General features: G+C 36.4%; 1 protein-coding gene across 6 annotated transcripts in view; it reads right to left on the reverse strand.

The window, feature by feature from the left end:
• zormin (spectrin and immunoglobulin domain-containing protein zormin) overlaps positions 1-23,699 on the reverse strand; it is a 799,654-nt gene that overhangs the window by 228,983 nt on the left and 546,972 nt on the right. For all 6 annotated transcript variants that reach the window (XM_081744925.1, XM_081744924.1, XM_081744928.1 and 3 more), the window contains one exon: positions 11,163-11,285. In XM_081744925.1, coding sequence (XP_081601051.1) covers positions 11,163-11,285 — 123 coding nt within the window. The remainder of the gene's footprint in view (positions 1-11,162; positions 11,286-23,699) is intronic.

Here is a 23,699-nt window from a genome sequence, read left to right on the forward strand (position 1 = left end):
ACTAGTGTACTACGTGAGACAAAACTTGATGTATTTTGCTATAAAATGACATCAAAACCATGTCTGTAAACTAAATGAATAAATCAATAGGAGTCCTTTTTTTGATTTTCTCTCTCTCTCTCTCTCTCTCTCTCTCTCTCTCTCTCTCTCTCTCTCTCGCTCTCTCTCTCTCTCTCTCTCTCTCTCTCTCTCTCTCTATATATATATATATATATATATATATATATATATGTGTGTGTGTGTGTGTGTGTATGTATGTATATGTGTATGTTCCGGCCTAACTTTAGATCGCCTGGAGCAATTTTAACAAAACTTGGTACACATATTACTTATAATCTGGAAAAGAGTACTGTTGGGGTAAGACAACCGTATCACGCATTTAAAGAGTGGGAGGAGGACATATAAAATGATCGAAACAGACCCGACCCATATTAGTGTCAAGTTTTTACTTTTCGTGGTCCATAAGCTAATTTGTGACAATTCTGATGGTCTTTCAAGTCCAAGTTCAATTCCAAAGAGAGGGTAAGACGTGCTAGCACACCTAACAGTAGAAGCGTTGTCATAAAAATGATCGGAAAAGGTACGCATTACTGTCAAATCCATACTTTTCGGGGTCACTGAGATAAACACTTGAAACTTTTGATGCCGTTTAAATCCAAATTCAGAATCCACTAATACTCCTCAGGGAGGGACGGTGACATGAAAAATAATTGCAAATTACAGATATTATTGTCGAATTCATAGTCTCTGGAGTCCCTTAGTTGATTGGTGACAGTTTTGCTGCGCTTTAAGTCCAGGGTTAGCTTCCAGCTTGGGTAAGACTCCCCCTATCAGTATCACTTCTAGGGAGAGGGGAGGGGAACATAACAATGACTGAAAACAACTAATATTAGTGAAAAACCTAGTTTGCAGGGTTACTTAGATAAATAATGACACTCCCAATAAGCTCCTATTAGGACCCGGTGGGGGAAGGATGAATTCTGAAATGTGAAAATATCGAAAATGACGGATACTAGTGTTGATTCATTAGTTTTCAGCATCGACAAATTGAAAGGTATGAAGCAAGAACTTGGTAACCGATAATTTTACTATTGTAAGAAATTACAGGTTTTCTGCTGCACAATTTATTTTCAAAGTCGGAAACTGATTTTTCACATAAGACTATACATAAACGATTAAACGGACAAGATTTAAACGAAGCGGTATGCGTTGCTCTCTATCTGGTGCTGCGTAACTCAGCAACTGAAATTTTGTGGGTTACCATGTTCTTGCTTCACACCCTTCAATTAATTGTTGAAAGTCTTGATCCCCTTTAATTCCAAGTTCATCCCCGAAGAGCAGTGAGGGCAACCCCCTTTAGCACTTCTAAGAAGAGTGGGAGGGACAGACATAAAACTGATAATAAACAATCGATATTAGTGTCAAATTCATACGTTTCGGGTCGCTGAGATAAAGAGTGACATTCCAGATGCCATTTAAGTTCAGACGACATTAGTACCCTGAGGGGAGGGAGAATTATGACACGTAAAAATAATTGAAAATGACGGATAATAGTGTCGAATCCATAGTTTTCGGGGTCACTAAGTTGATTGTTGGCAATTCCGATTACCTTTAAGTTGAAGTTCGGTTTCCAGTATGGGTAAGACCCCCCTAGCACATCTAAGGAGAGTAAAGGGTAACATGTAAAACGATCGCAAACGAATGATATTAGTGTAGAATCCAAGTGTTTGGGGTCGCTGAGACGAATAATGACATTCCTGATTCAGTTTAATTCCAAGTTCAGTCCACATTATTAGCCTCGAGGATCTAATGGTGTACTGAAAAAATAACAAAAGAACTACCGATATTAGTATCGTATTCACAGTTCTCGTAGTCCCTAAGTTGATTGGCGTCACTCCCTACACCACTGAAGTCAACATTTAACTTCCATTTTCACCCCTAGAGTAGTGAAAAGGGGTTGACATGTAAAAATAATTGAAAACGACCAATATTACTGTCAAATCCATACTTCCCGATGTCGCTGAGATTAATAATTAACCCCTGATAGCGTTAAAGTTCAAGTTCAGCCCTCATCGGCATGGAGGATGGGAAAGGGTCAAAAATAAAATGTTTCAAATGAATGAGATTAGTGTTGAATACATAGTTTGGGTTCGTCAGTCTCTTGGGTTACAATGGCAAATGACATTTAATCCTAAGTTTAGGCATGAATGGGCATGTCGGCTGGATTGAGAATTTACAGGGGGGGCCGCGGTGGTTCAGTGGTAGAGCGTTCACCTCCGGTGCATGGGGTCTCGGGTTCGATCCCAGCCCCCGCCAAGTGAACTGTGGTGGACAAACACCGTGTGCGTGGGTTTTCTCGGGGTTCTCCCGTTTCCTCCCACTTTCTTCATTCCACCATTTCATTCATCACTCATCATCACGTCTCCTTTAGCCTCATCGGCATGACCGTGGGACGTAAAACTCAAAGATTTCATTTCGATTTACAGGGGACACGCCGAAGGCGCTGCTCGTACATCTATATGTATTTGGAGGTATGTGCATGTATGTATATTCCAGCTTAACTCCGGAACATGTCGAGCAAATTGAACCATACTTGGTAAACATATGACTTTCCCTCTAGAAAAGATACTGTGGGAGTAAGACACCCCAAGGGATGGAAGATGGAAAGAATGACAGGTAAAAAATAATGTAAAACGGTTGATATTAGTGTGCAGTTCATAGTTTTCGGGTTCGCTGAAATGAATAATGACGCTCCTAATGTCATTTAAGTCCAATTTTATCCTCATCAGTAGAGGGCGAGGGAGAGAGGAAAAATAAAATGTCAAAAATGACTTTTAAGATTTGTGTTGAATTCATAGTTTTCGGAATCAGGAAAGCGTATGATCTGTTTAAAATGACTTTTGGAAGATGACAGTCACTACCCACTTTAAGCTGGGTTTTTTAGTCATATCAATTTCATTAAAGATGTATTCTGTGGGGCTAGAATGTTTCATATTTATGTCAACAGTAGAGTATCTTCTATATTTTTATCATTAGAATAAATATTCTGGGAGGGGGGAAGGAGATTCAAATATTTGGCATCAAGCTGTTCTCCCCATGCGAGAAAGAGAATTTCAGCTAGCACATACAGTAGTCTATAACAAATAACAATTTAAATTAAATGTTGTTGAAGAAAGAAATCTCATTTACATTTTATGGGATTCTAATTATCAGTGACTATATCAGTGAATTCCATGAAAGAAAATCACATTACTCTTCCGCAGGGTTGGCTGGTTTAAATCAAGGTGGTTTAAACCACGGTTTGAACCAGCTGTTTTTTTTTCAAAAAAACCAAGTGGTTTAAACCAAAAAACGAAAAATGTTCTTAAAAGTGTTAGTGTTTGTAAAATATTGATGAACACACATTTGTGGGTTATCGCGTTTCACTCTCATATATTATTCGTATTATATTCAGACCTAAATTCCCCATTCTTTACTCAAAAAGATTATACTACAAAAGCAACTTTTTTTGCATAAGTTTATAAATGTTTGTTTTGTGATTTTTTGTAGTTATTATTATTGTTATGTAATTGCAATCAAAGAAAAATTCTAAATATTGTTTCGTTTCAATGTTTACTATTGATAAAATACATCGAAATGCCGTACTTTGTGTGTGTGTGTGGGGGGGGGGGGTCATACAGACCCCACGAGAGGCATTTAGTGAAATGAGAAGTACCTTTGGTATCTCTTTATGTATAAATGAGTCTGAGCCAAAGTGGACTCAAATAATTCGTATCTTTATTCACTTTTCTTACTTATATGCAAATTAAGTCGTTGTATTTCTTTAATTTGGACCAATAAAAGTCGTTGTTAACTAACTTGAACTAAATTAGTTCTTCTGTACTCCGTAGTACTTTGAAATTGTCCATATGTAATTCTGTATAATGGTTTCACTTGTGCAACTGTTTATCTTTTTGTCCTTCTGAAATGACTCTTGACAGTTATATTAAGAAGCATGTAAAGATCAGTACAACGTATTTTTATCATGATTCCTTCGTGAGTGAGTCGGCAAACGTATCGCATTTGGGGCCAATTAGTCCTGGTTCCGAGTTCAAATAGAGGACAATTTCTCTCGGATGTAACTCGAGAAGCGGTTTTTATTCCGCTTTAAGCTTATGTGACCCCTTTCAGCATAACCCGGTTGTTGCATAATAACATCAAGGCGAAACAAACTTATTTCTGTCCATATATGATATGAATATATAGAGCAAATTATTTAAACCAAATAAACCTGGTTTAAACCAGAAAACCTGGTTTAAACCAAAAAACCTGGTTTAAACCAAAAAACCTGGCTTAAACCAAAAAACCTGTTTTTTTGTAGGTTTTTTTTTTCAATAAAAACCATGGTTTTTGCCAACCCTGCTCTTCCGGCATGGCCAATATTTTTCTGCTTAGCTTTCACGGTTGAAACTATGTGAAACATTTCAAAATCCAAAGCAAATCATTGTGAGAATAGCAAGAAAGCTTCAGTTGAAGATCCACAAAAGAATAGTTTAAAAGTTCCAATGAATGTTCCTCAAGTTTCCAAAATGTTAGTTCTCACTTCATGCGAAGCATAGAACTCCCTGTTTAACAGTATTTGGAAGGGACGGGGACAACTGAACGTCAATATATTTTGTATTTGCTTATCAAGTATTCATGAGCAACCATACTACTCGAACAATACATTTTACTCAATATCACCTATCCCGTTGTCTCGGCTATTTTGTGCAACATGTTTGCTCTGTCCTGGTTATGAAAACTCGACTGCTGCGTCATCCATCGGCCAGGCGGACATAACTATTCCATACCACCAAATTTATGTAGCCAACACCTACTTCTGGCATATTTACTTTCCCAGATTGTCGAAAGTATTTACTTTAAAGCAACTAAGTTAGTCTCAGAACTACATTGAAACGAAGATAGAATTACAAAACGTTCCCATCCATGTCAGAATTCGAACCAACTGCTAGGCAGACGCCTTATTGACAACACTATTGCACCTATTTTCACAAAGCACAACGAGTATTGTCTTGGAGTTAAAGATTTACTACTGTTCGTTGGAATGACAACTCGAGAACTGTAAGGCGAGTAAACGTCAAAGTGTAATAAAATTTAATAAACTGTCAATAAAATCAGATTGTTGGAGCGGTGGCTCCTTCTCTATTTCCACTCCAGAGGCCATGGTAACTCACACGGTAAATTCATCTTCATCCTAAAGACGAAATAGAATTGGACATTGATGACCAATCCATGAGTATAGTGTCTGACATCAGTGGCATAGTCAAAAAACTCATCATAGGGGGTTCATTCACAAACAAGCATATTATATATATATAAGGACAACACAACAGGCTTAATTCCCAGTTATAGTGTCGTATACAGAATTACTTAACATACACTATTAAACATACACAAATATACGTTATCTAATTATACATAAGTTATTGCATGATAATTCTTTTGAACTTGTTCTCTGACATACTAAACACATCTATTACATGAAATCTAATCATTTCATTATATGAAGCACACATTCTCCACAGAGGAGACTTATGTAATATTTTTGTTCTTGCTTTTCTACAATAGAGTGTCCCAGCGTTTGCTGTTCTAGTCTTACCTGTTGGGACACGTAATAATACTTCTGAAACTAATTCTGGACAATCAATTTTACCATTTAATAATTTATGTAAGAACAACAAATCAAAAACACATCTCCTTTTTTCTAATGTTTGAAAATTAAAATTCCTTACCAAGTCTTCATAGGAGACATACTTTGGATAGAAACCGGTTTTCTTGTATGCAAGCATTTTAAGAATTTAAATTGTATATTTTTTTATTGCATCAGTGTATTTAGTGATATTTGGTGTCCAAACAGTACAACAGCGTTCTAATTTTGACCTCACATATGAAAAATATAACCTTATAAATGTTGATTGTTTGCAGAAATTCTGTCCTATCCTATAAATTAAACCTAGGTTTCTATATGCACTACTCGTTATGGCGTCAATGTGTTGGGTAAAGGTTAATTTGCTATCAAATATAACTCCTAGATCTTTGATAGTATTTGGGGTAGACAAGGAAGTGCCACTTATTGTATACGTAAAGTTAATTTGATTTTCTTTCCTCGTGAAAGATACAGATTTACATTTGGAAACATTCAGGACTAATTTATTCTTATCAACCACATTTGAATACTCTCTAAATCTTGTTGAAGTTTCACGCAGTCATCAATTGAACTTACTTTGGAGTATAATTTGAGATCGTCGGCAAAAAGAAGAACTTGAGAAGTTTTAATACATAGAGGAATATCATTAATAACAAGAAGAAACAACAGAGGACCTAGATTAGATCCTTGAGGGACTCCTGATAGAGTATTAAATTTTTCGGTAACAAATCCTTTGTATGAAACATATTGTTTTCGGTTATGCAAGTATGATACAAGATACTCCATTGCTTGTTTCGAAAAGTTCAGAGATGCTACTTTCAGTAGCAAGACATCATGATCAACGACGTCAAATGCCTTGCTAAAATCAGTATAAACGACATCTACTTGACCGCCTCTATCTAATTCTGTTACTATAAAATTTGTTAAAATTGATAAGTTTGTCGAAGTAGACCTATTACGTAAGAAGCCGTGTTGATAAGTTGAAAGAACAGGTTTTACATGATTTAAAATTCGCGCATATAATATACTTTCAAGAATTTTTGCAAAAGGCGACAGAATAGCAATTGGCCTGAAATTTTCTATTTCTCTCTTGGTTCCAGATTTTGGTAATGGACAGACTAAACTTTATTTCCATTTATCTGGGAAAGTGTTTGTTCTAATAGAATTATTAAATATAATGCGAAGTGGATATTTAAATATATCACTGCAACCTTTCACAACATAAAGGGGAATGTTATCAGGACCACAAGATGCTTTTGGTTTCAACGCTCGTATAGCATTTTCTATTTCTTCGAGTTTTATTTCATCTAATTGAAAGTTGTCTAATATATTACATTCGGTTCGATTAGCGAGAAAAGAGTCAATGTTGTATGTGGCGGGTACATTGTTGTACACTGAATGGAAATAATGTGCAAATGCCTGTGCTATTTCACTGACATGTTGGATATCATGACCATTGTATGTAAGGGAGTTTGATGACAAATGCTGTGTTTTGCGTTTAATAAAGCTCCAGATCTGGCTTGGGTCTTTCTCAATAGAGCATTCTGAGTTTAAAATAAAAGTTTTGTAGGCTAATTTTATGTCAGATTTTATTTCTTTACGCAGTCTCTCAAATTGATCGCGATGATAAAGTATATTTGTTGATCCCTTTTTCCACTTGTTATGGTGGTATGTCTTGGATTTTATTTTCTTAATTATATTATAAGTAAACCAACATGGATAACTTCTGCTGATATGTCTTTTAAGTGGAACACACAGAGAAAATATGTTGTTAATCATTTGATAAAAGTTTGTTAATGCTATATTTACATCATCCGATTGCGAAAGGCAATCCCAGTTTACTTTAGAGAGTTCTATGTACATCTTTTGGAAATCTGCTTTTCTAAAATTAAAACCGGGTTCCTTAATTTCTTTCTTAGATTTCTGCAGGTGTTGAAACGGGAAAGAGATAAGTAAAGCTGGGTGATGCCTGTCTTCATTAGTAACAAGAGAACGCTCTTTTATTACGGAAACGTCATTAAGATTTGAGAGTACTAAGTCTAAGGTTCGGCTATTACTATTTTGAATGTCATTATGGGAAATTAAGTCATACAGGGACATGAAGTTATTTAAGTCTTTACATTTATTTGTTGAAAGTAGGAGGTCAAAATTAGAACAGGTTATTTGACTTATATTAAAGTCCCCTATGCAAAGAACGGTGCTTCCTATTGGAACATTACTCTCAATAAATTCATAAAACAATTCATATGTCGTTACAGTTGAATGCGGAGGAATGTATGCTGCACAAATAAACACCTTTAGTGAGTGACTGGAGAGTTTGACAATTACACATTCAAAATTTAGATCACAAGAGTTTATATAGGAGACATTGTAATTTTGATGTACTGCTATTATTACACCCCCTCCCTTACAATTTTTTGATAGTTCAAGATTCCTGTCTTGACGAAAAACTTGGTATCTTTTATCGAAAAATTCTCCATCAGTATGACATTCTGTTAAAAAACTTTCGGTGATTGTGATTACATCATGATTATTTGATAAGACATTTGTATAGAATTCTAGAGCTTTGGACCGTAAGCCAAAAGTATTTTGATAAAACACTGATATATATACAGAGAGAGGGGGGCGGGGTGAAAAATTCTGGGCACCAGTCGTGAAGGCGATTGATAGTACGACTCTGACGCCTAGCTAACTTAAAGTCAAAGATGTACTACTGTGTACCAAATTGGTCGCGAAGTCGAAATTTTCGATCACCAGGTCGCCATTGGTGAATTAATATTTTAGTTTGACGAAAAGCATTTGCATAAGTTATCTGTGCTAGAAAAAAATGCGACAAATTCCTCTGATCTGGCTACTGGAATCAGATCTAAAATTTGAAGTCCTACCCGTAATATGTAGTAAGCATTATAAAGAAGTCTTTATATATACTGGCCTGGAAAGCTAAGAAATATAGCGTTTGAAGTCAGAAGCTTGCATTGTACAGGGCCGAGTCAACACACACTGCATGTAGCCCAATTTCTCAAAGAAAATCTAGCTCATGTGTTGTAAATTACAATGACAAAATTATCGACAATAAATTCCGTACTCAGTCGCGGCTACACAAAATCTCACTGTTGAATGCACGTTTATGTGCAAAGAGAAAAACGTATTATATATAATACAGAAACGCCCACATTGGAAATTTCTAGCACATGATACCATCTTATTTTGTAATATCTAAGTAGCCCATTCAAATACGAGAGAATCAAATGATAAAGCGTAAAATATGTGACTTGTTAGGGGAGGCAAGATTGTCCAATGACATAAGAGATTTATGTTTTAATTAGTGTATTAGTATACAAAAGCAATTGTTTCTGAAAGTCAGGGGACAATTGTCTCTTTCTTTCCCCAAATGACGCCCCTGGTTCTGCTTACTCAGTATTAAGAAACTGACGAAATTTTCTAACATAGAAAGAAGTACTATCTATCTGTACATATAGAAAGAAGTATAAACTGCCTTTCGCTAGAATCCATACAGATCCTTGGTGCTTGATCTACTGAGTGATGATTGATCAGTCCATCATATCCCAGGCACCAATATTTCTGGCTTCTTGGACCGGAATGGGATACCCCTTAATTCAGAGCTCCCAAATTGCTTCATGATGCTGAACTAACACCAGTTAATTTTGTGGTCCTATCGGAAATAAGGGACTCTGCATGCCGAAATCTGTTCATTAGAAATTCGGCTAAGCAGGAATTGATAGTATATATTTAATTTAAACATTCATTTTATTGTTTAATGCATTGTTTTTGCAAAGGCAGTTGGTAAGTTTTTATATACATGCCACGGAGAAAGAGATTGAAAGGAGGAGGAATACTGCATAAATTTAATATGTTGAAAGCTTATGCAGGACTAAATATAAAGCTTCTGGGAGGTAAGGTTCTTTGAGCATGACTATACAATTCTTTTCTGTGATGAATTATAACAATAGATATGAATTATATATGTAAAGTGGTGCCAGTCGAACAAATTAATGCCTAATATAAAATTATTTTGATGGTGATTTTATGAAGCATTAATATGTCTGGCTCCGCACGACTTTCAATTTTTTTCATACACAATAAATTATTTTCTGCTTTTAAGAGTTTTATTATTATTTTTATTATTATTATTATTATTATTATTATTATTATTATTATTATTATCTGTTTTTTTTATTAAAGTCAGTTCATATTTTTAGAAAAATGTTTTTCATTTTCTGCTTTTTAGTGCGTTTTTGAAGTATATTATTTTTCTTTTAAAAGATGTTTATTTTCCAATATGTTTTTGAAGTCGATTAATTTTGTTTTATCTTTTTCCCTTTCGATGTCTAAGATGCTTCTCATAGTGAGCGACAAATTCGAGAAAAAAATGGAGAAAGACCGGAATATAAGCAGTCACAACCTCGCCAATGACCTAAAAGCACCCGTCAGCAGTGTTTGTCTTTAGTGAGAGCGGTACGAGTTTCGATTCCCGGTGAGCACACTCGGTCGTAAAAAGTGTAAAAAAAGGTTTTTCAGGCCAGCCGTCCTGAGTGCAGCTTTCGTGGGTTTTTCTCATTTTCTCCAGGGAAATGTCGGAATGTTACTTAACATAATGGTTCCAGTCCGCTTCCTTCCTTCGGGTTCAATTCCAGCTCCCGCCAAGTGAACTTTGTGGTGGACAAACACCGTGTGCGTGGGTTTTTTCGGGGTTCTCCTGTTTCCTCTCAATTTCTTCATTTTACCATTTCATTCATTTCTCATCATCGCCGTCTCCTTTAGCCTAGCCGGCATAACCGTGGGACGTAAAACTCAAAGATTTCATTTTGCTTCCTTCCTTCCCCATTTCTTTCTTCCTCCCCAATTCTACAGGCAGTGTGGGAAAAAAGAGCTAGAGAAACGTCTTTCTTTATATGTAACGGGCTAACATGATCATAGCTGCCGGAGGCTACGAAATCTAATTCCTAATCTTAACGAAGCTGTGTTAATACATTTGGAGAAATCTGCCCCTTTGTTATATGCAACCAATCTTACTTTTTGAGTACTTATCTTCCACATTTTAGGATAAGTTTTTTTTTTTCATCAGGCGTTACAGGAATTATTTGATTTCTTTTTTAAAAATATTCATTAATTATTTTTTCAAGTATGTCATATGTAATAATCTTCCTTGGGAATACCTTATTGAATTAGTGAAAACTGCATTGAAATATGACCAACGTTCTCGATAAATCATGAAGATACTCATACAGGTCAAGCTGACAACCTCGTTTCCTGTTGTCGGTTAGAAATATGAACAAGCCGAACTTAAATAAGTTAAAGATAGTACAATAACGAAAGATTTGATTCTGATTTTCACAAAAATAATACGTTTCCAAGCTCCAGCTTAAAACATGAAAACTCCAAACCAAAATCTGTTCTGATTTGGTACTCCGCTATTAGTCTGATGCAGTGTGTAGAAGAATAGCACACAACATACCTGCAGCTGAATAAGCACTTCGTCGTGAGCCCTCTGCAAATCTTGAGCTTCTTGTAGATTGGATCCCAAGTGGGTCAGTTCTGGATGGAGTTCCAAAATCTTCAGCTGCAGCCATTCTCGACTCTGTAAAGATAGGAAGAATATTTTTTATATTATGTGATTTACTCCTTTGGGTTTTCTGTATTATTTTGCGTAAAGCTAATGTGAATTTAAGGGAAGGGAAATCTTCTGAAACACGAAAGTTATACTCATCTTCTCAAGAGATGCAACTAGTTCATTAAGTCTAATTAATAAAGGTTTTGCTTTAAAAAGTATAAAGGACTCATTTTCATTGCTTATAGGTTTAGCAAAGTGTTTTAATCAGTTAACTAGAATATTTCCGTAGGAGTACTAAAAATCATTGATTTAGAAGCAATAAAGGTCTAAAGCAGTCGTTTCCAACTATCGAATGTATGACGTAAGAGCATACATTTATGATTGGAAGAAGTAGAGAAAGTACACACAGAGCAAAGGACGGGAAGATACGAGGTAGGGGAATGGAAGAAACAGGTGTTGGTAGTGTATGCGTAGAGCCTTTCTATTTTAACTGTGCCCCTTCTGGCGCTGCTGTCGATGTGTTTCCCCGTACCTCCCTCGAAGGTCAAGTTGCTGTGGCCGAGTTCCTTGCAATCACTAGATGCGGACAGGATTACCACAGTGAATTATTTCACGGACTTCGCTGTGCACTGTCTTGTTAGCCATTATAAGTAGCCTATGATCTTTACTCGTCAAGACCACACGACTGAATGGCAAATTGGCAACATAGTCGAGATCATTCACTTCTTTCCCCTAAGCAAAGAGAAGGTTTCTTCCGTAAGAGGGCAGCTGGACTGAGACCAAAGTATGTTTCACATATTTTCCAAGGGAACACTTGAAATACAAAGGCTCTACTTATGGATCCAGGAATAATGTGCCTCTAAAAGCACAAACTACACTATCTTACATGTAGTCATTTCTTTCTCAATGCCAGATTATCTGCCTTCGCCTTGTCCTCTCCGTGTGGTTTAGCGAGAAGAGAGCTGCAAACTGTTATGTCATAGATCATCCAGTTGGAAATGAGTGGTCTAATAAATATGGGTTTATACATAAATGCTGCGAGTCCACATATTCAGCATCCATGCATAGAATGTCAGAAATTAACTTCAAATACGGAACCACGCCGAGACACATGTCAAGAGACTTACTTTATAAACCGAGAAAAATCAGCCAGCCAGCTCTTTAAAATTTTTGGAGCCATTGCCCTCCGTCACATTTCTAAGAGAATGGTCAAGTAATTAATTGTGAGGTAGTTAATAAAGAATTATTTAATTAATTTAAAATTGAACATATTAAAATTAAAGATGTGAGAAATAAATTGATTTTAATTAAAAATTAATGTTTCAAACGAAACAATTAAGACTTAAATTAGCTTCAGAGTGAATTGGTTAAATTAAAGCCAAGAAATAGGAAAAAAATGAAATGAAATCTTTGAGTTTAATGTCCCACAATGGTGCCCGTTATGCTAAGTGTGACAGATGATTAAGGCAAGTGAATGGTGCTGAAAGAATTGGTGAAATTAGAAAGTGAGAGGAAACGGGAGTACTCCGAGAAAACCCACGAACATGATGTTGTCCGCCACAAACTTACTGGGCAAGAGATCGAACCAGAGAATCCACGCGACCAGAGTAAAGCGCCCTATCACTGAGCCACCGTGGCCCCCGAAACCAAGAAACAGTAATTTGCAGAAGTGTGCAATGTGAGTTAATGCGTAGTAGTAGAAGTTAATGTAAAATTCAAAGAAAAAATGTAAGTACACAAAAAGTTATTTATTATACTGTAACGTTATTGTTTTCAAAATGTTAAAAGCTAAAATCAATTCACACGAAATTAAAATTTAAAAAAAAAAATTAAAAATACTGAAAATTTTACACTATAAAATACTAACAATTTTAGCTCGGCACTGAATCCAAGAATTACGTAACGTTAAATTTAATTTTTGAATATATTAAATAACAGAAGTTTTATCAATATTTTTATACTTTATTGTCACTGCTGTAAAGCGCAGTGGTGCAGAAAACTACACTTTCATGTTATAATGCACAAAGTACATTTGTTTTTCAGTAGGTTTACACCTTCCTCCTGCCCCCAACCGTACAAAAATGCCTCGTTTTTCTTTTTTCTTTAAATTTATGAAAAGAATATATCTTTACGATGATTGTTTTACAGCTGTCTAACACAAGTGCTTCTCTAAACGATTATTTATTCATTCATTCCTTTATTAGTGCTCTTTATTTTTATTCATTGGTTCTTTGAGCAGGACAATCTCCAAGTATTCTTCTGGTCAGGTAAGTCAATGCCATTAACTCAATTGAGAATCTATAGTCTACATGCAAAAGGGGAATATCAAAACTACACTGTTCAACTAAAGAAAAATGAAAATGAAAGTGAAATGAAATTTTTGAGTTTTACGTCCCACAGTTATGCCGGTTAGGCTAAAGGAGACGGTGATGAGAATTGAATGAAATGGTGGAATGAAGAAAGTGGAAGGAAACGGGAGAACCGCTAGAAAACACACGCACACGCGGTTTGTCCACCACAAAGTTCACTTGACGCGAGCTGGGATCGAACCAAGGACCACATGCACCAAAATTGAATGCTCTACCACTGAGCCGCCACAGCGCCTTCAAGAAAAATGATGGACCCGTAAAAGAAATTAAGGAAACCTATGCAAGGTTATTACAATCTATGCCTAACAGTAACGAAAAGGTAATTAAGAACAAAGGAGGCATATTAACTACAGAAGATTGTTAAGCAAGCGTATTTTTTATTATCAGAGTCAATGACTTCGTGTACACTTTGCTTGGATTAATTTGCATGCTCTACAGAAGAAGCTTTAAAAAGGTAATTACTGTAGATTTCTAAACCTAAGATGACACTGAATCTAAGACGACCACCCATTACATCCATTTAATAAAAGATTACGAAAAAAATCTACAGCATATGTTGGGTATATTTTCAAAACTTACTATAACACTACGTTAAATATTAAATCGGAGACGGACGTCTCTCATTCTTTCTCACTGGAAAGTAGGGGTTTTGCATATTCCGGAATACTTCGTAATGAAACTTTTCATTCTGGAATAACGGAATTTTGGGATCTCGAAATTACAAAATCACGCTATTTCATCCCGAAATTTCAGAAGGATTTCAAAATTTTAGCCCGGCATTTCGGAATCACGAAACCTAGGAAACTTGGAATTCGGGAATCTGGGAACTTCAAACCGAAATTTCGTAATTACAGAATATGTGAATTTCTGTAATATTGGAATTTCGGAATGCTATGACGGACATTTGTCCAGCATATTGGAATTTCGGAACGTTGGTATTTTGGAATATTGGCCATCAAAGATTTTATTTACAGTCAAACAAGACGCGTTTCAGCTCTTTCAGCGTATAAACGTAGATTTCGTACACGTCACATTTTATTTTACGTCACAATAACTTGAGGAAAGTTTGTATCCTTGAATTTATAAGGGTTTGGAACGATCGTTAATAGGCATAATAATAGCAATAATAATAATAATACAGCAATAATGGAATTATAATATTACCTACACAATAAAATTTTATTTAGAAAATTGACACTACAGGACTTGAACTCATGTCTGTTACTTCGCATTTTCGTACGATACTACTTCGCTACAAGTGTCTCATGTAAAGCTAACCAATTAAATTACTAGTTACAAAGAACATACCTTTGCTAAGCATACCTTACTTTAAAATATCTCTTGAGCTCCTCAGTGGCTAAGCGGTTAGCGTACGCACCTTTGACGTGTGAGATCCGGGTTCGATTCCCAGCGGGAGCTCATGTGGTTCGGATTCTACATTAATCAGTAGGTCCCATCTCATATAGCCTCGCTGCTGAAAGGAACGCTAACTGAAAATCAACTCAACTTTAAAATAATATCTCGAAACCTAACTACCATTCCTTTATGTCTTGACACAATTATGCCTTAAGGAGTAACAGACTAACGTCCGCCATCTATTTTCGTCTTTGTAGATTGCAGGACCAATGTTAAAACACAAGCTTAAACTTGAGGTAAGTTTCAAAAGATTTCCTTCATTAAGGAAGGTTTGTTTAACCTGTTTCTGAGTTACTAATGGCGAGTAACTCAAGTAACTATTGTCCGTTTGTACAGACCTTAATATCCGGAGAGTCTTACATGAAAGTTTTTCAACCAGTTATCAGTTTCTGTGCAACATCAAATAAGTGATTTGTGTAAGTCTGTGGTTAACGTATTGGATTTGTACCAGGCGGTTCGAATCCCGCAAGTTCGAAATCTTTAACATGTTTCAATATCAATTTCAATCCATAGTCAGTGTGATATGCAAGTTATTCTCCTGTGGAGAAGGAAAGAGATGTTCGAATGACGAGAAATTGGACTAAATCCATGAATAGGGAGGAAGATTTACGAACCTGTTTCCTCCAGTTATTCTAGATTTGATATTTTCTGTTAATTCCAACCATTTTCTAACTATTTCTGTATGGTCAGTGTTCTTTTTCTTCCCACATACAGTATGTAGTGAAATAATACATTATACAGAGAACGAATTATAGTATGAATGATATATAACACTCATTGGACTACACGAAGCTCCTTTGTGGCTAAGCGGTTAGCGTACGCGCCTTTGGCGTGGGAGACCCGGTTTCAATTCATGGCGGGAGCTCATGTGGTTCGGATTCCACGTTAATCAGTAGGTCAACGTCTCATATAGCCTCGCTGCTGAACGGGACGTTAAATTCAAAATCAAATCAACTCAACTCATTGGACTACACGCTCCAAACACCAGAGACCAATCTCAAAATGGAGAAATTTCTTCGTGCATCAAATTCACAGCAATATCCACAAGCAGTACTCCACAGGCTTACCAACTAGTGTTTCCGTGTAATTTGGGTTGTATCTGCCCAGGCGTTTATGATACCAGCAAAAGTACTGGATCCGACATTTTGCTATTGACTGTACAGTGGTTTGCCACACACAATATTTACTGATTGATATATCTACCGAAATAAAAATTCTTCTGCCAGATTGGGGGTACGGTGACTTAAAAAAATCCCCCCCTCTGGTTTGAATAGTCTGGGACAATATCGTGTCTGTGAGTTATCTTGGGTTTATCCAGTTACCTCCCACACATTAATTACACCAATTCTTTGATAATAATTCACTTATTAATCATTCATTTCTATTTGCATAAAGGGTATATCCGCGAAAATGTTAAGATTTCATTTCATTTAATTATTTTTCTTAAAGTTTATTCTGTACTAAGAGAATACACTGGTGTGCAAAACTTAAGAATGAGATAGATAAAGTAACATAAAATGTTGCGTAATCGATGAAGATGAATGAAATCCCGACAGCATGTTGCCAGACGTCATTCACGCGTGCACAGGAGCATTTTATAGTGTAAAATCAGCATGATCGTAGCGCTGAATGAGTCTGATTCCGCAACACGAAACAGTTGAAAGAAAGGGACAAGTGTCAGCTAGAGAGCTGTTAATGTGCATTGTAGTGTTACTCACAACATGGCCAGGAGACATCATCTCCGTCGAGAAAATGGAAGAAGGACGTTGTGTGATAAGTGTAGCACAGGCGTATGATATTGCCTACAGCATTGTTTCATGTGCATGAGGAGCACTCCGAACCACAGGCAATGCTGTGCGAAGGAGATGTGCTGTAGGCCACGGTCAATTCCAGAGAAAACGAACGCTAGATTGTGAACCAGGCAAGAAGTGATAGACGATAAACAGCAGGTGCTATTGCAAACACATCTAAGAGGACTGCAAGGTGCCCAATCTTACGCTCTACAGTGACACGTATGGGAAAAGTCTCTTTGTACGACGGTAATTACGTTGTATTTTGTTAACACCCGCATATCGCTGGAATCGGTTGTGGTGATGCCAAAACATTAGACCTGGAGCAAGGAGGAGTTTGGTCGTGTTATCTTCCCCGGTAATAGCGCATTCGAACTGAGTAGTGATTCTGGACTACAATCATCTGGTAAAATACGGGAATATGCAATGAACCCAAACTTTATCGAACATGATCATTTTAATGGTCTGGTGTTCTTGTGCAGGGAGGGATAATGTTGCATGGGGATACCGATCCACAAATTTTTGGGCAGGACCCTCATCAGTCAACATTATTATAACACGGTACTCCTCTACGTGCCTCTTTTTCAAAGGAGCAGTTAGCCCCAACTTCTTCTTTATGGATGATAACGCACGGTCGCATCGAACAGCGCAAGTGAAAGAACTCTTGGAACAAGAAGATATTCGGCGAACGGACTGGCCTACCTGTTTCCCCGACTTGCATTCCATTGAGTACATTTGGGATGTTATGGAGAAAAGTCTTGCCACACGTCGAGATGCAATAAGGACTACCCACCAGTTGCCAAGAGCGCTGGTATAATAATAGAATTCCACACCGCAACAAAACATTATTAACTTTGAAAGTAACATGAAAGCACGTTGCAGAGCATGGATCACTCTTCGTGGTAATCAAACACCCTTTATCTGTATTATCAGGGGCATCATGAGTCGCAGCGATTTCAGTGTCACCTATTACCTCTGTTAAAAGTGCCACTTTTGTTCTAATCGTGTGTTTCTTTGTTTCCTGTATACTATATAAATTTTTATGTATAGTTTACTTTTCACCAATCTATGCCGCTTGGAAGTAACACAGCATGCGAAACTTGCTTTCGTCCTAAAGATTGCACATCAATGTAGATTAATCCGTCATGTCTGTCCCTCCTTCTTTCGAATTCTGTGTTCTTCTACTTTAAACAATGCACTATGATTTTTACTTGTTGAAATGTTATATTTTATTACTGCTTATTTTCTTCTTAAATTTTGTTTATTTGTACGTTTGTTCAAGCTTAGCATTCCTTTTTAGCACCAAGAGTATATGGGACATGGACCTACAAATTAAGATGGAATCCGAACCATCTTAATGAGGACAAATTTTAATGCTTTCACACTGGGAACTGGTCCCGAGAGAAAGTGCACCATAGGCGCACGCACTAGCCACTAGACAAGTTAGGAAAGGTCTCTTGAACTTTTGATATATTAATACTCCGCTTTTGAAGTTACTTCTACACTGCCTCTGCAGACCATCAAGATGTACAATAATAGAAACTACGACTATAAAGTATTCAACACTTCATTTTATCCGACTTCGATTCATTTTGTTCTCAAGTTTCGGATGTTTTTGCGCTTTTTAAACATTTTTTGGGAGAGGACTGGGCATATCTACTCCCACGTTGGTCTATACTTTGTTTTATCTTCATATCAGAAATCATGTCCAAACGTTATGTTGTTTAGAAACATCATGTATGTATAGTATATATACATTGAACATTCTGCACTGAATAAACTTTTATAGCGAGGCTTCGGCTTGTAAGGTTTTGAACAGCGAAATTTTGTCCAGGCAAGATTTTGATCCGTAAGGATTTAGCCATGCAAAACTTTGATCAGTGAAACTTTTGGGCGGAGATATTTGAGCCGCGAAATTTTGTCTTTACAGACAGAAGAGAGTCATGGAGTCACAGTTACGTTAGCATACATACCACAATGTATAAATATATAAAACATATTGTAATCTTAACATCGGCCCAAATCTGTTTTCAATATTGGCGTGGTAGACGGGTGAGATCGTTCCCATATTTTTTAAAGCGATGTTCAAAATATTTATGAAGTTGAAAAACAATGCTGTAAAGGATCAGGGGAGCAGGGGTGTCTTCAACATTGGGAGGCAGACAGATTTGGGGGAGGGGAAGATGAGACTCATATTAGGGTAGATGAACCTGTTTCCTGAGGTGCACCTGTTGTATATTATATATCAGGCTATGTAGATGAAGTAGTTGTACATATCACTATTACAAACCAGTGCCGTGAACACATTCTGAAATCTGAATAAAGCATATTTATAATTGGTATGTTTCTATTTAGGCATCCACAATGATCCACATAAAAATTTTAGAACACTTGTTTTATAATAATATGAACAATGACTTCCCCAAAACTATGAAGAAGGAAAATCAATTATGTGAGACGCAACAATACTCTTATTTGAGCAAAATGATGATGATCTCAACAGAATTATAGGAATCATTACAGGAATTACACAAATAGCTGAAAATAGGCTAACAATAATAATGACAAATTTAATGTAATTAAGTTTCAAATCTTTACACCACTAAAGTGAAATGGAAAAGCCAAGAAAAATCAATTTCATCTCACTTTTCTTTGTAGCAATCGAACACAATTCATCACGCTTATTCCCAAAAAGCACTTTTCAAATTGGATTATTGGAAGGGAGAGTCTCCCCCAGTTCCAAGATTGGGGAGACATGTCCCCCTCATCTCTCTGGGATTTGCACCAGTGACTCTAATGTTTATGGAGCTCCTTCGTGGCTAAGCGGTTAGCATACGCGCCTATGGCGTGGGAGATCCGGGTTCGATTCCCGGCGGGAGCTCATGTGGTTCGGATTCCACGTTAATCAGTAGGTCCACGTCTCATATAGCCTCGCTGCTGAACGGGACGTTAAAATCAACTCAACTCAACTCTAATGTTTATGCTAAACTGGTACCCTGCTAGCGTGTGTTAACATATGAGTCATCAATGTGTCCAGTGCTTTTGCCTTCTTCAAATTACGCAAGTAACAGACAACTGCACCGACCTTATAACTATTGTTCACTTTCTGGAGTAAAAGCTTGAACGAAATATTGAAAACATCCTAACTATATATAAAACTACATGAGCTGACATAAATTATTGAGCACTTCCTGTAGGGCTACAACGATTAAATTTGGCATGATTGTAACCTTCGGGAACTAACCGACAGGAAAATTATCGAAAGTGAATATTTTTAATTCTTAGGAGGTCTAAAGAGGGGATAAAGAATTTCCCCATGTTATTTAAATGGGCCTTTTTTTGAACCTATAATCTCATGTTTTAGGTACTTAGAATTGAAAGAAAACGCTTCTACGTTTTCGTTAGTAGTCATTAAAAATAAAAATCCAACTTTAGAGTAGTTTTATAGGGAACTGAAAAATCTTTCCCATGTTATTTATATGGGACACTTTTTACATCCTAAAAGTTTTGAGCACTTCCTGTACGGCTACAAATTTGACGTGATTGGAGCTTTTCGGGTCAAACCCACAGGAAAATTGCCAAAAGTCAATATTTTTAATTTCTATTTGGTCTAAAGAGGGGATGAATTTCCCCAAGTTATTTAAATGGGCCTTTTTTGACCTATAATCTCATGTTTTAGGTACTTATAATTGGAATAAAAATTTGAAATTTGGTATGCTTGTACATTTTTATTGGCGTTACCTAAATGAATCATCAGAAATAAAGATTTCCAATCATAGAGTGGTTTTATGGGGAACTGAAAAGTCTTTCCCATGTTATTTATATGGGACTTCTTCTACACCCCAAAATGTTTAGGTACTTCCGGCAAGATTAGAATGATGGAATTTGGCATGATTGTAGCCTTCCGGGACTAATCCACAGGAAAATTGCCAAAAGTGAATATTATTAATTTTTAGGGGTCTAAAGGTTGATGAGAAAATTCCCATGGTATTTGAATGGGCGTTTTCTTGAGATACAAAATCTTATCTTTTTCGATAGTTCAAAATAGGAAAAGGAACGATAGAATTGTGGATTCAAGAGGTGGAAGGCCGTAGGCAGAGCAAAGACAGTGTGTAGGGGCGAAGCCCCCGGATAGGCAAATTCAGGAAATATGAGGAGCAAGTTCACGAAATTCAATGTTGATGCAAAGGCAGATATGTAAGAAATGCGAGGCCGTAGGCCGAGCAAACTCGGGAGTCTAGGGCCGGAGCTCCCAGCTAGCCAATGGCTAGTCTGAAATAACAGTATATCCATGGTCATTGGCTTATTTTACAGATTGATTGCCTTTGTGCAATTTAGTATAGAACGAATTGTTTTCTTTGTTGTAGGTCATACAAAACACATAAAGGAAACACAGTTTAGTGTTTGGAGAGGGAATAGTGACCCTTCTAAATTTTTTCTGGCCATGGAAAATGTTGTTTTAAGAAGCATGGTGCACTTCTTTATATTGTTTCATTACGACTTCCTACTCGTACGGTGTTTCTTTCCGAGTTCCACATCTCGGGCTGGGTTCAACAGTGACACATTACGTACAGATATTATCACGGTTTGTCCGACGGTTCCTTCGAAACGTAATGTACACTCATGTCCTAAATTATTCTCTCATGTCTATAAATATGTTGTTGTACGAATATAATTTGATAACGAATTCGCCCGGTATTTCTTATAATGTTAGTATGTGTATAATCGGCAAAGACATGTATGTGACAAATTTCATATCAAAGAGCAGTAAATAAGAACAATAAAACGAAAATAAAACTTTCTTGTCCATTAACATTTTGTTTTACTTATTCTAAATTTTCGTATTTATAATACTTTTCCTATGAAATTTACCACAGATATACATTTCCCGATTATACACACAGTATCAGTATTAAAAGTACCCTGTAAAATCATTATCAAATTATATTCTTACAAGAAGACAGCTATAGATATGCAACAATCATTTTGGACATGAGTGTACATATAGACGACACTCTGAATTCAATCATTCCGCTCGAACAGCGGCGTCGCCTTATGTAGTTCACAAAAGCACGTGGACCACCGAATATTGTATGTTGTTTATTGTTCCTTAATATATTTAATAATGTTTAGAGTATTATATTATCGTGTTGTTTCTTTATTTTCTTTCCTGTAACATTGCAAACACGATAGGGTTTTTGTTTTTTTAATTTTAAATTGACTTTCCTCCTTATGTATATGTATTCCACTGTCACATCACGTTCACAACAGCGCTGTGAGCGTGACGGGCTTCTTTCTGTCTAGTACAGAACAGAAAGCGGGGCAGCAGAACGGAAGAACTGCAGTCTTCTGACGTTCAAAACAAGATTTGATCGTGCAGTGTTAGCTGGTGTTGATTAGTTTCCGTGAATTAATGTGACGCTTTAATCAGAAACAGAGAACAAATTTTTGCAAAGAAAAATAGATAAATACAGTAGCATAAAACTAATTACTTCAATGAGTTATCTGCATTTCTTATTCCAATTTCTTATAATAAAAATAAACTAATGGGGCAAATAAAATTAGGCTTTCTGAGATCGAACAGAAGGGGATGGAAGGTTTAGAACAACTCAGATTCTTCAAAATATGCTGAAATGCAACTTTATTCTGCGTTAAGTCTTTCTATTTAATATGTATAAATCTCCGATTTTTCTTTCGGATACGGTTTTCTTGCCTAAATAAATTAAATATTTGTAAGAAATGCGAATAGCTTATGAAATCACACTGTACTTTGTAACATTGCTACAATGGTAAGATCTTACCTGCTATATTTTGAGAACTTGAAGGTAATTTTGGAAATAATTTTCCTATTTCAACATTGTTCCCTAACTATGTGAAATACAAATAGACGAATATTGTTATAACGTGTTATGTGGTGGTACAGTACGATTGAAAATTACCGTATATGTTGTACTTTGATGGATTGTGAATGTTTAGAAAGAAGTTTAGGAGAAACACATTCGACCAAATTAACTATCATCAGGAGTTGAAAACTAAACTATGTCGAAATTTCTACGATGATTTAAAGCAATAAATGTGAGACAGTAAAATTATCGTTGATATGCTTTCCTTGCCTACTAATTAAAGGGAGTTGCCAACGAACCTGAAAGATGTAAAATACTTGGGACATTTGATTGAAAAAGTAAACAAACATGAGAACTGTAAGAAACACTTTAACACTACCCTGAATTTAACTACTGTGAGCACCAGGGGTGCACCCATGTGGGAGGTTCACCGGCTCTGGATCCCCTTTCGCGTTTGTAACACAACATACATTGATTCGCATGATCATTTTTAAAAGTAACGCTCATAATAATATTGTTGAAAAAAGTCGCATTCGCTTACTTTTGATTTATTGCATCAAACTGGGTGTATTTGAACATGTTGCATGTCTTCATTGCGAATCCGAAGATTCAGGTAATTCTGGTGTTTCCCGTGGTTTGGTTGGCTTCAAAAAATGAACTACTTTTCTTGTTTGTGTAATGACTGCACAAGTCCCAGGTTCAATTTCCTATTAAAGAACGTCGAACACATTACAGTAATCTCATTTTTAAACTGTAAATCTCGTCCTTTATAACCTAACCTCTGATAGGGAATGTAAATACAAAATAAACAATTGTGAAGTGTGTTGGGGTAACAATGCAAGAACACATGGACAAAGCGTTCGTAATTAAAGACACCTCTACAACTGCCATAATAATTTTGTGCATTGTATGTAGCTTGTATATTGCCAACAATTTAAAAAACAGCATACTTGGCAATTCAAGTATACAACACAGCAGACGTCTTGATTTGATTTGAATTTAGCGTCCCTTTCATCAGCGAGG

Source organism: Thermobia domestica, chromosome 17 (assembly GCF_964235325.1).
Source record: "Thermobia domestica chromosome 17, izTheDome1.hap1.1, whole genome shotgun sequence".
Taxonomy (NCBI): domain Eukaryota; kingdom Metazoa; phylum Arthropoda; class Insecta; order Zygentoma; family Lepismatidae; genus Thermobia; species Thermobia domestica.